Genomic DNA, 16,532 nt, shown 5'->3' on the forward strand with positions numbered 1-16,532 from the left:
AAGAAGTCTGGATATGCATGCTAAAGCGACTGTCCCTGTGACCCGACATGTAGAAGTGGTAGAAGATGGCTGGAGGAAACATTTGGAATGGATTGAGGGGGACAGCACATGCTAATATGTTCCTTTTTGTTGTTATACTGTGCTGTTATTGTGTCAAAGACTGCAAAGTAACACAACTAAAACAAAACATGAATATTCTTATATATATATATATATATATATATATATATATATATATATATATATATATATATATATATATATTTATTTTTTATACTGAAACTCAATTTCACAAAACAAAACAACTGGAAAAACAATGTCTGAAATTCAACCCTGTTCTATTCCTAAATGTCAATGAATCCGCTTAAACAATGCCCTGATTCTTAAAGGTTTAAAAGCTCCATTGAGCGCATTAGGGGAAATACCATGCTTTTCGGTTTAGAGTTATGTGTGCCAACACTGTCAATAATGGAAGTACTCATGCAGCTCTGTCATATAATGTTGACTTGTGTCCTTGGAAGAAATGTGAAATGACTCTGAATTGCAAGCCAGTTACTTACTCCTTGGAATGTAAATGTGTTTGCCTTTAGCTTGGTATGTAGTTAGCTCATAAACTAACGACTGAGAGGCTCTTGTTTGACTAAAATAGTATGATCCGGAAGAAAAAATTTGACTTATTGCTCATAGAAAAATCGAAAAGTGTTTCTTGATTATTCTGATTTAATTTGTTTTTTAGAAACCACACAAAAAGGCTCTATCTTGCCACATACAATAAACTGTTTGTCCCATGATGAATTAATATGCAAAAATGTGTAAAACCAGTCACTGCTTAAGGTGTAAATTAACTCTTCAGACTAGATGAGTATCTTGCCATGATGGAATTACAAACATGGCAGTGCATCAAGAGGTTCTTTTTCAGGGCAACTGCTGTTCATTTTATCTGTGTCACTCTCAGGGGCTTTAAAACTGTGTGATACTCTCCTTCTTTTTCTGTTAAAAAGTAGAAATTGACACGAGAATTAACCTCAAGATGCTTTTGAGGAAAGGAGAGTACTCGGAATGTGCTTAAACTATTTCAGGGGGGATATGGGACATCACATAGGAAATGGAAAACCGTGAATATGTCAGACTGATGTCTACTGATCTCTTTGAATGCTTATTATAGTCACAAACTGTGCTTTGTTACCTCATTGTTATGGTAAAAAAAATAAATAAATCATGGATTACGTCGTTTTATTCATCAATCAATCTGTCCATTTTCAATGCTGCTTATCCTGGTCGGAGTCGCGGTATGGCCTAGTGTATCATAGCTAACTTAAGGTGAAAGATGGCTACACCCAGAAAAGGTCGCTGTTCACAGGATGTGGAATATACCACTACACCTTCAGTGATCTCTCTCTAGTCATGTTGAATGAAGTGCTTATACACGCGAAAATATCAACCAAGTGCTTCTAAAACTTTGGTAAAAGTACCATTTGTTATACAAGGGTTCCGTCTAGTGGTATGCAAAAGAATGACTGAAATATATATTCAAACTTGGCATGTTGCAGTGGTTTACAATAATATATATTTTTGGATCATAACCTCTGTGTCATTTTAGAGAACACCTGGACCTAGTATGCTACTGTATTTGTTGGTCATTATGGCGGCAATTATTTTTGGGGTTTGTGCTTGGTGTAAAACATTTGAGAACACTGACTTCACTTATTTTGGAGCTTCTGAGTAAAATTTAAGGGGAGTTTTGGAAATAGTTTTTATTGTATAGGCAGCGATGATCATATTTTCTCCCATATTCCTGTAGCCTACATTTTAGTGTTCTCCATGGTTAGTTTGTGAAATAGATTGTTACTACTGTTTGTATCTTTTATCACAGTCCAAAATCCCACTAAACAAGAAGGTATCACTCATTAATATCTAGAGCTCAATTTGTGATTACAAACAGGAATATTTTAAGGATTTTTTTTGCGGGGCAGGGCTCCATACATTACAGTCAATTTGAAGCTCAGAAGCTAAATAATCGTTGTGTTTCCTACATTTATCATTGTTTCAAAATAATCTGCCATAAAGAGCTTGCAATGCTGGTGCGGTCATTTATGCACATTCGTATGCATAAATGACATACATGAACAGTATCTGAGATTGTTCCTTTCCCAGCAGTGAGTTTTTAACACGAATGGCAGGTTCGAGGCAACAAGACAACAACTATGCTGATAAATGTCTACACTTGTGCTTGCGTGTGCACCACTTTGCGCAGCTCTGCTTCTAAGTAGCTCCCATCAGTGTCTGCATTTTTTTCCCCAAGAGTGACGTGGTTGAGGCTTAATGGGCCTGCTGATGGTGTGTTAAAGTGGGGTGTTAATTATAACACTATGCTCCGTTAAGCACAGTCACATTAATGTTGCACTACTGAGCTCGAGCTGGCCAGACTGCTGACTCATTCTCTGGACTGGATGATAAAAAAAAAAAAAAAAAATGTGTTTTTGATGGTTGTTTCTGTCTTGTTTGTGTCAGCTGAATCACTATTGCTGTCATGGGACATTTTTTATCTGTTCTGCCATTTGTCACATTATTTGCTCATCTCTTTTGAAGGAACCCGTTTACACTATGATAAATCATTGATTTGTTTTCTTTATGATCACATATAATCATATGTTGTTTTTTGTTTTTGTCAGGATTTTATTGTTCTACCAGAGGTTTTAATGTGAGGACACAATGAAGCATTCAGATGTTTTTACTTTCAAGGAACAAATCAACAACAATGGCAACCATGAATCAGTGCTAGCTAGAACAAATTCACCTAGATGACCAGATGACGTGATTGAATTATTTTGCAAAGTTGATCAAGAATGCTGCGGGTGGCATGTATGGAACCGAGGGGAAAGCTGAATACCATCAAAGTGATCACACGAGATTATCTCTGCGGCATCCTGCGCATGCCGAGAATTTGTGCCATGTGGGCGTCAAGTGACGTAGGGGGGGCCACACGGGGCAGTGCGTCCATCACGTGATGCAACGTGGGTGCTGCAGCCCGAGGGAGCGCGGGAGATTAAAGGGGCCTGAAAGTGGCCTTAACTCGCTCAGTGGGAGCCTACCGTTGAACTTGGTATGTTTATACCAACACTGTTGATTTCTGTAGCTGTTTTTTCAAAAAACATTTACTTGTTCACCTTTGGGCAATATGGTGACTCAATTTTTTTCAGACCAACATATGAATCAATTTTCATGAAATGTTTTAATTTATTTGTCAAAGTGCAGAATCCTATTGATTTTGACAATGGTTTAATGCCTAATGAGGGGGTGTTTATTCAGGTGATCATTTGCTGCTTTTAAAAATCATGCACTGTAATATGCTTGAATGCAGATAGACATTGTCATTGCAATAATGGTGCTGATGACTTCAAATTCAAACTGCATATAAGAAGGCAATGTGCAGTCCTGATTAAACAAGTGAACAAAATGTTATTAAATTGATCATTGCTCAAACATGCACATCGAACATTTAAGTAATCCTTCAAAGTTTTTAGACACCCAGATGCGAAATGTGCCTAGTAGATCAAGAGAATTGATTTGATTTGTTCTTGCTCTTGCCCCCACCAACCTGGCAGTGTTGCAGCGTGGCTGCTCATACTCAAAATTCCATTTGACCACAACAAATATTTACCCATTCGAGCACCACTTTTGACAGGTATTGTTCAATTTTTATTTGTATTGTTTTTACTTGTGAAATTATTGTTCTTTTAACCACAGTATAGCAGGTTTAAAAGTTGTTGTGGACAAGGAAATACATTATTGTGATTTAAAAATTGTTGAAAATAGCAAACCTGTAGATTCCCGAAAACCTCTCAGGTCAAGTCACATGACACTTTATTCATAGTGCAATCAATGAAATTTAATTTGGAGTTTTGTGATCTGAATGCATGATTTGAGACGAAGGACTATCTACAGTGTTCATTTTCTTTTTTCCCCCATGGCAGAAAAATGTAAACAGATATAAAGGAATGTTGGTCTGTAATGCAAGAAAATTATTGAGCACTTCTGACCCCATCTTATATTTTGAATGTTGATAGTTCTGTACAGCTCATGATTTTGATAAGCAAAATTCAGCTTCTTGAAAATTATTTCATTAAATTTTGCTTCAGTGTTGCTCCCTGGTCCACATTACCGGAAAGGTCAGAATATAGGCTAATCACTTCAGTAAAGAAAACAAGTATTTGAACAACCTGCCATATTGCACGTTCTCCCACTTAGAAATCATGGAGGGGTCTGAAATTTTCATCGTAGGTACAGAGATAATCTAAGAGGAAAAATGCAGAAATAACAATGTATTATTTTTTAATTATTTATTTCTGTGATACAGCTGTAAATAAGTATTTGAACACCTGTCTATTAGCTAGAATTCTGGCCCTCAAAGACCTGTCAGTCCCCCTTTAAAGGACCACCTCCACTCCATGTATTATCCTGAATCAGATGGACCTGTGTGACGTTGTTAGCTGCATAAAGACACCTGTCTACCCCATACAATCAGTAAGACTCAAACTTGTAACATGCCCAAGACCAAAGAGCTGTCCAAAGACACCAGAGACAAAATTGAACAACTCCACATGGCTGGAAAGGGCTACGGAGAAAGTGCCAAGTAGCATGGTGAAAAGAGATCCACTGTTGGAGTAATCATTAGAAAATGGAAGAAGCTAAACGTGACGGTCACTCTCAATCGCAGTGGAGCCCCATGCAAGATATCACCCCATGGGGTCTCAATTATCCTTAGAAAGGTGAGGAATCAGCCCAGGACTACACGACAGTACTTGGTCAATGACCTGAAAAGAGTTGGGGCCACTGTTTCTAAGGTGACTGTTGGTAATGCACTAAGACGTCATGGTTTCAAATCATGCCTGGCATGGAAGGTTCCCCTGCTTAAACCAGCGCATGTCAAGGCCGTCTTAAGTTTGCCATTGACCATTTGGATGATACACAGGAGTCATGGGAGAAAGGTTTGTGGTGAGATGAGATCAAAACGGAACTTTTTGGTCATAATTCCACGAACCATGTTTGGAGGAAGGCGAATGATGAGTTCCATCCCAAGAACACAATCCCTACTGTGAAGTATGGCGTGGTAGCATCATGCTTTGTGGTGTTTTTCTGCACAGGACGACTGCACTGTATTAAGGAGAGGTTGACCACGGCCATGTATTGTGAGATTTTGGGGAACAACTGCTTTCCCTTAGTCAGAGCTTTGAAGATAGGTCGTGGCTGGGTCTTTCAACATGACAATGACCTGAAGCACACAGCCAGGAAAATCAAGGAGTGGCTCCATAAGAAGCATATCAAGCTTTTGGTGTGGCCTAGCCCGTCTCCAGACCTAAACCCAATAGAAAATTCTTGGAGGGAGCTGCAACTCTGTTTCTCAATGACAGCCCAGAAACCTGTCTGATATCGAGAAGATCTGTGTGCAGGAGTGGGCCAAAATCATTCCTGCAGTGTGTGCAAACCTGGTGAACAACTACAGGAAACATTTGACCTCTGTAATTGCAAACAAAGGCTACTGCACCAAATATTAACATTGGTTTTCTCAGGTGTTCGAATACTTATTTGCAGCTGTATCACACAAATAAATCGTTAAAAATATCATACGTTGCGATTTCTGGATTTTTCTTTTTAGAAGATCTCTCTCACAGTGGACATGCACCTGCGATGAACATTTCAGACCCCTCCATGATTTCTAAGTGCGAGAATTTGCAATATAGCAGGGTGTTGAAATACTTATTTTCTTCACTGTAGTTGTAAATTACAGCTCTTATTAAGTTTGTTGAATTCAGAACAAATTGTCTTTCCTTTGCAAAATCATGGTTTACTGTTTGGGGGTTCAGTGCATCCCCTTTTTTCATGTTTTCATGTTACTTATATTGGTAATTATTCACTCTATCATGATTTTTTGTCGTGAATTCCCCCACTACTGTAGAATCACATATGAATATGTGGAAGCCAGCAGGAAAGAGGGTAAAAGACAGAGAATGTCCAAAGTTTAGGATCAATTTACAGTTAATAAAGTGCAAAGGGGCTATTGGAAAGTACAATTGGTTCAAATTACCCACCTGCACGGCTATAGTCATGTAAGAAACATGTGCCAACCACTGGAAATCAGAATGAATTGTAATCCTTTAGAGGTAGGTAGGAGAGAGAGAGGGAATGATACAGCCGCTGGTGTCCTTGCAATTGCTTTATTGAATAAATAGTAACACAAGCGCATTTTTAGCTTACCTGCCGATAACCTCAATTGACGTTGTCAATTTACACAAATGATTTCAACCTTTATAGAGGCACATATTTTACTATTGAAAAATCTCACACAACCATCAAAAATGTCACAAAAAGTGGAAACAGTATATACTTCCAGCCAGCTAATAGAATAGTAGTTCTTGTCTGACACTGTCTCACCGGGATAAATATATCAACAAAGATTCTAATTATTTACAACAAATAATGTGTGTGTGTGTGTGTGTGGTGTGTGTGTGTGTGTGTGTACGTATGTACATTTGTTTATTATATGCATGAAGTTTTGTGTGTATATAAAATATTAGGTTGCTACTTCATGGATTGTGGGGGTGATCTTGAACCAGTTATAGATGCCTGATTTTAATGGGTTCTGCGCTGAGTGATGTCGTTTAATCTGGTATCAAAAATTTTTGATCTTATATTTTTCTATTTTTAACAGGCAAAAGACCAGCATCTGTGGGATTTGATGTTGCCTTATGATAGGTTCAACTGAAGATGGAAACACTGGAGTCTGAGCTGACCTGCCCAATCTGTCTGGAGTTGTTTGAAGATCCTCTGCTCTTACCTTGTGCCCACAGCCTGTGCTTCAACTGCGCCCACCGCATCCTGGTGTCACACTGCTCGTCCAGCAAGCCTCTTGAGTCTGTTTCGGCCTTTCAGTGCCCCACCTGTCGTTACGTCATCACGCTGAATCACCGCGGGCTGGAGAGCCTTAAGCGCAATGTGACGCTGCAGAACATTATAGACCGCTTTCAAAAGGCCTCCCTTAGCGGCCCTAATTCGCCTACTGAGAGCCGGCGCCTGCAGCGGCCCTACACCGCCACCATTAGTGGCACAATATCCGGAACAATTGGCAGCGGTGGTGGCGGTGGGACAAGTGGAAGCAGCGCCCGGAGCAGTCCGGCCACTTCCAGCCACCCCCACCCCCACCCGCACGCCAATCACACCAATCACATCAACCACACAAACGCCAACCACAGCCCGGCTTTTGTGGCTAAAATGGATCTGCGCATCTGCTGCCAGTTCTGCGAGCAGGATCCACCTCGCGAGGCCGTCAAGACGTGCATCACGTGCGAGGTGTCATACTGTGACCGTTGTCTCCGAGCAACGCACCCCAACAAGAAGCCCTTCACCAGTCACCGCTTAGTGGATCCTATGCCGGACACGCACCTTCGTGGCCTGACATGCCTCGACCATGAGAACGAGAAGGTCAACATGTACTGCCTAGTTGATGACCAGCTCATTTGTGCCCTCTGCAAACTGGTAGGGCGGCACCGTGAGCACCAGGTGTCCTCACTCACTGAACGCTTTGACAAGCTCAAAGTAAGTCCTTCATGTTGTTTTCAGTTGACGTATTGTGTCATATAATTAGATATTCATTGTCTTATAGCAATATACAGCCACTTTTGTCACAATATGCCATTAGAACATTTATTAGAGCTAGTACTGTCTCATTCCCATCAGGTCCCCTCACATCATGAGATTTTATCAGAAAGAAAGACAAATATGAAAGAAGCGAGCTTTTGAGACAGACTGCCGGTAAGCAGAGAGAAGTAGCGAGCAATAGGGAAGCGTCATCATCGTAATAGTCGATGAGCTGGCATTCTGTGTGACCGCTTAGCTTTCAGAGTTTCCTTGTTAAGAGTGGGACTGCTGAGTAAGGGTGGATAAACAACAGAGAGGCATGAGCTGTCACTAAAATTCCATCGCCAAAGAGCTACTGTGTTTCTTCTAACAACTGAAGTTGACCACATGCTGGAAAAGGTTTGATAAAAGTGAACATCGAGCATCTTAAAATACAGATCTGCAATCTTTGCTGTTTCACAAAAACTTTATGAATACAAAAAATAAAGTAGAAATTCTATGCTCTTTTCCCGCACATTATAGAAACAACTAGAATAAAGTGTACTTTAAATTATAGCTGTGATCACTTTTTGCCCCCCTTGTGTGTTTTTTTTTTTTTTACTGTAAACAGGATGACTATCGTTTCCATTAACAGTTTTCCCCTTCTGCCATAGTCCTCTTTGGTGGTTAAAAAAAAAAAAAATTGTCATTGCATTCCATGTTTTGTAGCACCGTAATGTCTGACGTCATCTCCCTCTTTACCGAGTCATGTCGTCATCATCATCGTCATCGTCATCATCATCGTCTTCTATTCTGTGTTCATCTTTGTCATTTTCTTTTGTGTTTTGCATCTTGTTCTTTCTCTGTTTGGTATTGCAGTATGTCACACATAGCCTAAAGTATTCCTCTGAAGAGAGACTAAGCACGGTAGTAACGAAAATCTAAATTTGAAACCGCAGTATATATCTTCCTCCTAATGTTTCATCAGAAAGCGTTGAACCATTTCAACGATTTATTCAGTCTCACAGTTCTGCGGACCCGGGTTCAAATCCAGCCTTGCCGGTGTGTAGTTTGCATGTTATCCCAATGGCTGCATGGGTTTTCTCTGGGTGCTCTGGTTTACTTCCACATGCCAAAAACATGCATTGCAGGGCAATTAAAGCCTCAAAACTGTCAATAGGAATGTCCATACGGGCGTATGAATGGTTGGACCCCACCTCTCGGCTCCAGTCAGCTGAGATAGGCGCCCGCATACCCATAACCCTAGTGAGGATAACCAGTTAAGAAAATGAATGGTTAGGTATGGGATAGGATAAAATGTTGGGTTGAGGAAATACAAAGTTAAATATGATTTTTCATAAATTTACATCGGATTATGCAGTCCAGATAGCCTTTCTCAGTGTTTCCCACAGGAGCAGAATCTATTCGCGGTGGTTGGTATCTGGCAGCTGGTCGGGAGTTTTTGTGGGGCTTGGCTAGAATTTCTTTTATATAATTTTAAAAGACAGTGGAAATGTGATGGAACGGTGGATGACTGGTTAGCACATCTGGATGTGAGTGTCAGTTGTTGTCTATATGTGCCCTACAATTGGGTGACAACTACTTCCAGGCGTACCATGCCTCTCACCCAAAATCAGATGGCATAGACTCTAGCTCACTTGCAACACTAGTGAGGATAATTGGTTAGGAAAATGGATGGCCAATTGAAACATGAAATGTAAATCAGCATACATGGGGGTTGGATTAAAGGTGGGGTGGGTTCAGCGTTGGGGGTGATTTGAACATTAAATGTTTACTTTATACCAAACAAGCAAAGCTTGATTTTTAGTAACAATGAAGTTGTTTTCAAAACATGCACTACTGTACATATAATTACAACTAAATACTTTTATATGCTAATTTAGTCATTTTATATTCTAATTTTTGACAGTAATTTCAATAAAGAACTTTTGGGATTATGAGTCCCCTGGCAGTTTGACGTGAACTGATGCCAATGCTGTCTTATATTAATGGTGGTCATGAGATTTAACAGTTGCATAGGTATCTAATTTTGAAATATATATTTGTGAACAAAGAAGTTAAAAGAATTAATATGCACTGTGGGTGTTCGTAGGGGTTCGCAGAACTCAGTGCTGCATCCAATCGTCTTTTCGCAACATAATCCTTAATTCAGAAGATCCTTACGTCTGTATGTACCCTTAGGGTGGTGTTTCTAAATAAAGAGCACTGATTGTGCTTTGATGAGACACCGGAGCAGCGTCACTGGCGTGGGGAAGACACGACACTGTCTAAAATGTACATGGCACTTACCAGAAGATAGATTTGCAAAATTAAATGTGGATACTTTAGATACTTCAATCATTGGAAGAGCTGTTTTTTTTTCCCAAATAGAAAGGAAATCAGTGGTGCCAGTCATTAGCAGACACTAAGGCTTCACGATTGTAACAAAAACTGGTTATTTTGATCAATTCTGTAATCACGATTACCGTAGTCACAATCATTATTGTTCATGTTAGGGAAAAGTCTTTATTTTTATTGGACTACTTCTCAACAAACTATGTCATATTTTCTACACACAATAAATCTTTAAATGAGAATAAATGGTAGATAATAAAAAAATAATTGTATCACCCCAAAAATTCACTGTACCAAGGACTAACTGAATAACTATACTATCACAAAGTAAAAACACAAATTGCAACTTAATCCAAGAAAATACAATTCATGCTTAAAAATTCCGTGGTAGCTATCTGACTAGGTTGCGGGCACTGCTATAAATGAAGGACTTTTTACATGCAGCAGTGGCCACATTTTGAATGTAAAAAAAAATCGCACACGATGGCGCTCATTTAGTCGAGGCAGCCAAAAACACGATCACGTTTAAAATTCCATTAATTGTGCAGCCTTAGCAGATGCACAATAGGAGCGCATAGCAGCACAGTCTCAGTGCAGCAAAAGGCAAATTGCATTTGTAGCACCCCAAATTTAATTGTGGCATCCTACCACACATGAATGTAAATGTAAGTCAGTTTTTGGTTGGTCTAATTTATCCATCCATCTATCTATTTTCTGAGCTGCTTATCCTCACAAACGTCGCTGGTGTGCTGGAGCCTATCTTAGCTGTCATCGGGAAGGGTAAACAGGGTTTCATTTAGTTAAGGGAAAATAGCTAGCATACTATCATAGTTGGCTTTTGCAAGAAAAGTTCTCAGAATCAGTTAGTAGTCGTCATGTGCAAGGTGTATTTTTGCGTGCAACCCATCTCAAGGGAAACGCCACTGAACGGATCTTCATGGCTGCAACATAAGTTTGGTTTTAGAAGAGCTGAAATCTCCAAATTCTGTATTATTGGTGTCTTGCTAAGTTGAGCATGAATCTTCTTCTTCTTCTTCTTTTCCTTTCGGCTTGTCCCATTCGGGGTCGCCACAGCGTGTCATCTTTTCCCATCTTTGCCTATCTCCTGCATCTCCCAATCAGTGCAACCACTGTTTTGTAAATTTTGCCCTTCATCCTAGCAGAAACTCTGTCACATAACACACGAGACACCTTCCGCCAGCTGTTCCAACCTGCCTGGACCCGTTTCTTCACTTCCCTACCACACTCACCATTGCTCTGCATGCTCCCTGCTTTCACTGCATATCACAATATCATCTGCGAACATCATGGTCCAAGGGGATTCCAGTCTAACCTTATCTGTCAGCCTATCCATTACCACTGCACACAGGAAGGGGCTCAGAGATGACCTGCTCAGCATTTTTCATCATTTTACCCTACAGGAAAACTGTTTATTTTTGCTCACACCGACTTGCTCCTGCCACCAGTTTATAGTAAAATGTAGCTGGCTCTCCTATTATTTTCTCCTTCACTTCATGGCTTCTTTCTTGTGGTTCTTTGGAAAGCTCCCTGCAGCCAATTCTTTGAAGTCTCTACTTAAAAATCCTTCGTGTCCACATCTGGGAGAGAGGCAGCCCGAGTCCTGGCTCTACTCCAGATGGCCAGTGACAGCTAATGTATAATCTGGTTTTCAATCATGGGGCAGCGGAGGTCTTATTAGGGCATACCTAATCATGGACTATGTAGGTCAAGACGGGCTTTATCTATTCAACTTAATTTTGCTCCATTCTGGGAGGTGAATTTTTTTCTTTTTTTTTTTAAGTAAAAGAACTTTTACAGCTACATTGACACTTGAAGGAAAATCATTTTGAAAACATTTTTCATATCATTGCATATCAACTTTTGTGGTTCTTAAAGTTGGACAACGCACCCTTGTGAGAGCAATAACATTTGGGAAGATCTTGCTGATGATCAATGAATCACAGTTTTTTTTTAATTTGCTGCACAAAAAACAACAAAAAAAGATGTATTTTGTATAGTAAGTATTTTTCACACATTGCTTTGATATTTTTGAATGTATAGCTATACAAATATTGAGTACTGTTACACTGGTCATAGGTGTGACTGGAACCACCTAGTGACATATATTTACTCCCATAGCAGAGCACTTTGCAAAGCAAAATAGGAGGCAAGTTCATAAGTGTCTGGAGAGAAAATACTGTCATACACAATAACACTTGACAGTCACACACAATACCAGAATGAATTTGTATGTCACCCTACAGTCCATGACGTCACAAATGTAAAAGTACATCAATATCCATTCATTCATTTTCTACATTTGCTTGTCCTCACTAGGGTTGCAAGTAAGTTGGAGCCTCTCCAAGCTCTCACTGTGTGCAAGAGGCCAATCGCAGTATTATAGATAAACATTAACAATCACACCTATGAAATGTTTAGTCTTCAATTATCCGACCATGCATGTTTTGAGAATGTTGGAGAAAACCAAAGTACGTACTATGAGAAAACCCAAGCATGCATGCAACTTCCACGCAGGTGTGGCAAGATTTGAACTCGGGACTTCAGAACTGTGAGGCTGATGTGCTAACCAGTCGTCTATCGTGTCACCACAGAGAATCTGCGAAAAAAAACTTATGATATTTATGAAATGTGTGAAGTCGATCACACAGAACTATGACTTTGTTTTCTTTATGGAAACAACATTCTATTTTATATCTTGGATCTTGGCCACTTGAAGTTTTCGGGGACAAACTTGGGCAAGCATGGTTCTTGTCTCATCAATCATCTGTATTCCTACAGTTTCAGAGTGGGTGTTATCTGATGCTTGACTGTTACTGAATAAAAGTTAATCAACATTTGATCATTATTTTAATAATTTTTAAAGGCCATCCTTAACTAAAATATATATTTTTTTCATCTAGTTTGCTTCTTCTTACATGTTGCTACATTTCCAACCCTCACACCACCTTCCTGTCTTTTCTCCCACTATATTGTATATTCCCTTTATAGCACTTTGCCAGTGGGTGTTGTACAATTGCCCACTAACATGCACAAACTATGTCTTAATATTACAGAATGGGGGCCCTCTGCTGTGTGCAGGAGGGTAAATAAAGGTCCTCAAATAGGTGTATTTCCAGGTGTGTGGGGGTGTACATGTGCAATATGTGAATGCGGATGCTCTGTAGTCAATGTGGAGTGATTGTGAGGGGAAGAGGGGAAGGCGTGCAACTGTGTTGCTAGCAGGAAGCTACTGTGCTCCATGAGAGCTGCTCCAGAAGATCACTTAGTCATGAAATCAAAATCACGTAAAATCACGAAGATGAGTAAAAAGCTTTTAACGTACCACTTGAAGACGTGCATGAGCAGGAAACTCATTCTTGCCACGCACGCGCACCGACGTGCACAGCCACTCCCTGCTGACACTGCATCATGTATGTTCTGTCATGAAAGCCCACCCTGGAGTATGCTGGGTCATAGAAGAAATAGATTAACAAATCAATCCTAATCTATGCATCATGCACAATTTATGCAGAGTGTACAAGGGAAGATTTTAAGCACTTTGGTGTCAGCAGTGGTATGCAGAAAAAAGAACGACCCGGGGCACTCATCATTATTTCCTGTGTATGTTTCACACCACTGATCATATGCATCCATTACAATTTATTCATTAACTACTGATACCCCATTTTTGCAAGTGAGCTACAGAAATAGATCTGCTTTTCTATATTTTGATGGCCAGGCAGCAAATGTTATTCCATTTATATATGCTCCAGAAATCCTCCCGCCCCGACCACAGGGTGCCCTCATTGGTCAGTCTGAATAAGCACAAGATCCACACAAACATTTCTCACTAAAGACTTTCTCTCTGGAACATTTATACTGAAGATTTCAAATAGTCAAAGTTTAAATGTAGGCTAAAGGGTTATCTTGAAAAAATGAACAAAAATCCAAAAAAATTGAATAGACCTGCAAATTCAGGGTCATCCAGATTTTATCTTATTTTTACTTTGGCTGTATTTGCATGTTAGTTTTAACTGGATTATTAGTAATGTCTTTCTTGGGCTGCTGGAAGATGCAAAATCTTATGAGAATTTATAACTACATCAAAATGATGACTGTATAGAACTGAAACAGTTACAGTATTTTGTATTTGGTTCCAATCATTATTCCTCCCAATTTTTCATCATTTTCAGCATCGTTTCTTTAGAAAATTTGATGAATAAGCGCATTAGTCTGTGTTTCAGATCAGATTCATGCAAGTGGAAAGAGGCCCTTTTTCAGGAAACTGATGACACACAGAGTCAATCAGCGTAGCTTTGAGACTCGATTCAGAATACCATTTCATATTTACTGAATTTCAATGAGATTCATTTAAAGCACACAAGAAGCGTGTACCTTTAGTAGATTCTTGCAATTCTCTTAGAGAGTTGTTGATTCAGTGCTAATATAGGACAATTCATAAAAATATTTGCAGTTAGTGTTGAATATTAGTGGAGGCCCCGTAGGTCAGTGGTTAGAGCACCAGGGGTTGTGGGTTCATATCCCACTGGGGCCTCCACTCTCTGAGAAGGGTTGCCCCAGGAAGCGCATCCGGCGTAAAAATTGTGCCAAACATATATCTGTGTTCATCTGAGATGACACGTTGTGGCGACCCCGACAGGGACAAGCTGAAAGAAACTCAGTGTTAAATATCAGTCTGCATCAACACACACACACAAGGCTGCATGATAATGTCCAAAATAATAATCAAAATTATTTTCATCAGTATTGTAATCATGATTTCTTCATCATGACAATTTCTCATGTTAGGGGGAAAAAATCTCTGTTTTTATTTAGTTTAATACTTGACCTGACAATACTGTATATTTTTGTAGATACTCAGGATGCCGTACCCAAGGATATACAGTAAATGAACAAGTTATTTAAATAGACACATTGCTTGATCTTGTTCGGATTTGTAATCTTTTTTTTTTTAACTCACTCATCTGTGATTAGCTCCCAAAGTCCTGATCGTGATATTGTACTGTGATTCACATTTTAAATTGAGATTACATTTATACCAAAGGTCAACCACATGAGATCAAATGCATGAGATTTACCAAATTATACTAAGTTTTATTGACAGTTTCCAGATCATATTATTTTAACAATTTGTTAAATCAGAGTTCATTGAAGTATTTAGCTATCTTTAAAGGAAGACTCTCCTCAAAATTATAGGAATGGGAGCACACATGAAAAGTTAGTAGATGAGGGTTCAGTGTTTCTTTTAATGCCAATTATCCACAGATTTCACCAAGAAACTAAATTGGAAAAGTATTATCGAAATTCCTCTCTCGCTCAGACATTCCAATGCACCCTGCTGGAAAACTGACAGCCAATCAGCTTTTGCCACGACTGCAGTGCTTTCTGTTGTGAATACACCCAACCCCCCTCACCCACCCCCACCCCCGATAAATTTCAACGAACAGAGAATATCCACTATCTGGCATTTTGTGGCCGATTTTTGTGAAAAATAATTAAAGAAAGAAAGAAATAACATGATGTACAATGTACAAGCCTGTGTGCTTGAGCCAGAATACATACAGGCGGAACTTGACGTGTTGGAGAGGGGGCGTGGCACTAATGCCGAACAATAATCCTATTATATGGACCGCGCAGATTTGTTTGATGATTGTCCGAGGAGTTGGTTTAGATGTAGAGAATATACAGCAGGTGTGGCCTGATTTTTTTTTTTTTTTTTTTTTTTTTTTTTTTTTTTTTTTTTACACCCCAAGTTCTACTTTTCAAGCAGCCAGCCTCTCGCGATTGACTGGCGGCGGGGGTGGGGGAGGGGGTTGCACGCGCGGATCGCCGTAAATAGTAACTAGGAAGTGTTGTGTGCTAAGAGCCAATAAATCGAGTATAACAGGGAGTCTCTGTGTTATTACTACTCCCGCCATTGAGCAAACAAAATAAAAGCAACAATGTTCAAGCATTTGAGCCAGAATACACACAGGCGGAACTTGACGCGTTAGAGAGGGGCATGGCGCTGACAATGAATAATAACAGTCCCATTATATGGACCGCGGAGATTTTGTTTTTATGCTTTTCTGAGGAATTGGTTTAGATGTAGAGAATATACTGCAGGTGCAGCCAGACTTTTTATTTTTTTTATTTTATTTTTTTTTTACCCCAAGTTGTACTTTTCAAGTAGCCAGCTTCTCGTGATCAACCAGCGGCGGGGATGGCGGGAGGGGGGCAGGGGGGTTTGCACGCGTGCATCACTGTAAATAGTAACCAGAAAGTGTTGTGTGCTTACACGTATATATCCATCCATCCATTTTCTTAGTCGGACAATTGTCGCAGGAGTGGTGGAGCCTATCCCAGCTGTAAACAGGCAGGAGGCAGGTTGCACACACGCAGACGCGGGTAGAACATGCAAACTCCACACACAGAGGTCCGGGATTGAACAGCAGCGCCACTGTGCCACCTCATAAAGTATGTTGTTGCTTATACAGTACCAGCACGAGATGCTATAACTAAGCGGCTAATAACCAGTAATGATTAGATGCGTGCAAATTTCC

The 16,532-nt window shown here is 39.8% G+C and overlaps 1 protein-coding gene across 7 annotated transcripts in view; it reads left to right on the plus strand.

Moving 5' to 3' along the window:
- Nucleotides 1-16,532, plus strand: part of mid2 (midline 2) — a 95,284-nt gene that overhangs the window by 22,612 nt on the left and 56,140 nt on the right. For all 7 annotated transcript variants that reach the window (XM_061834368.1, XM_061834366.1, XM_061834370.1 and 4 more), the window contains one exon: nucleotides 6,710-7,593. In XM_061834368.1, coding sequence (XP_061690352.1) covers nucleotides 6,766-7,593 — 828 coding nt within the window. In that variant the 5' untranslated portion in view covers nucleotides 6,710-6,765. The remainder of the gene's footprint in view (nucleotides 1-6,709; nucleotides 7,594-16,532) is intronic.

The sequence above is a fragment of the Syngnathoides biaculeatus genome, chromosome 11 (genome assembly GCF_019802595.1).
Source record: "Syngnathoides biaculeatus isolate LvHL_M chromosome 11, ASM1980259v1, whole genome shotgun sequence".
NCBI lineage: Eukaryota > Metazoa > Chordata > Actinopteri > Syngnathiformes > Syngnathidae > Syngnathoides > Syngnathoides biaculeatus.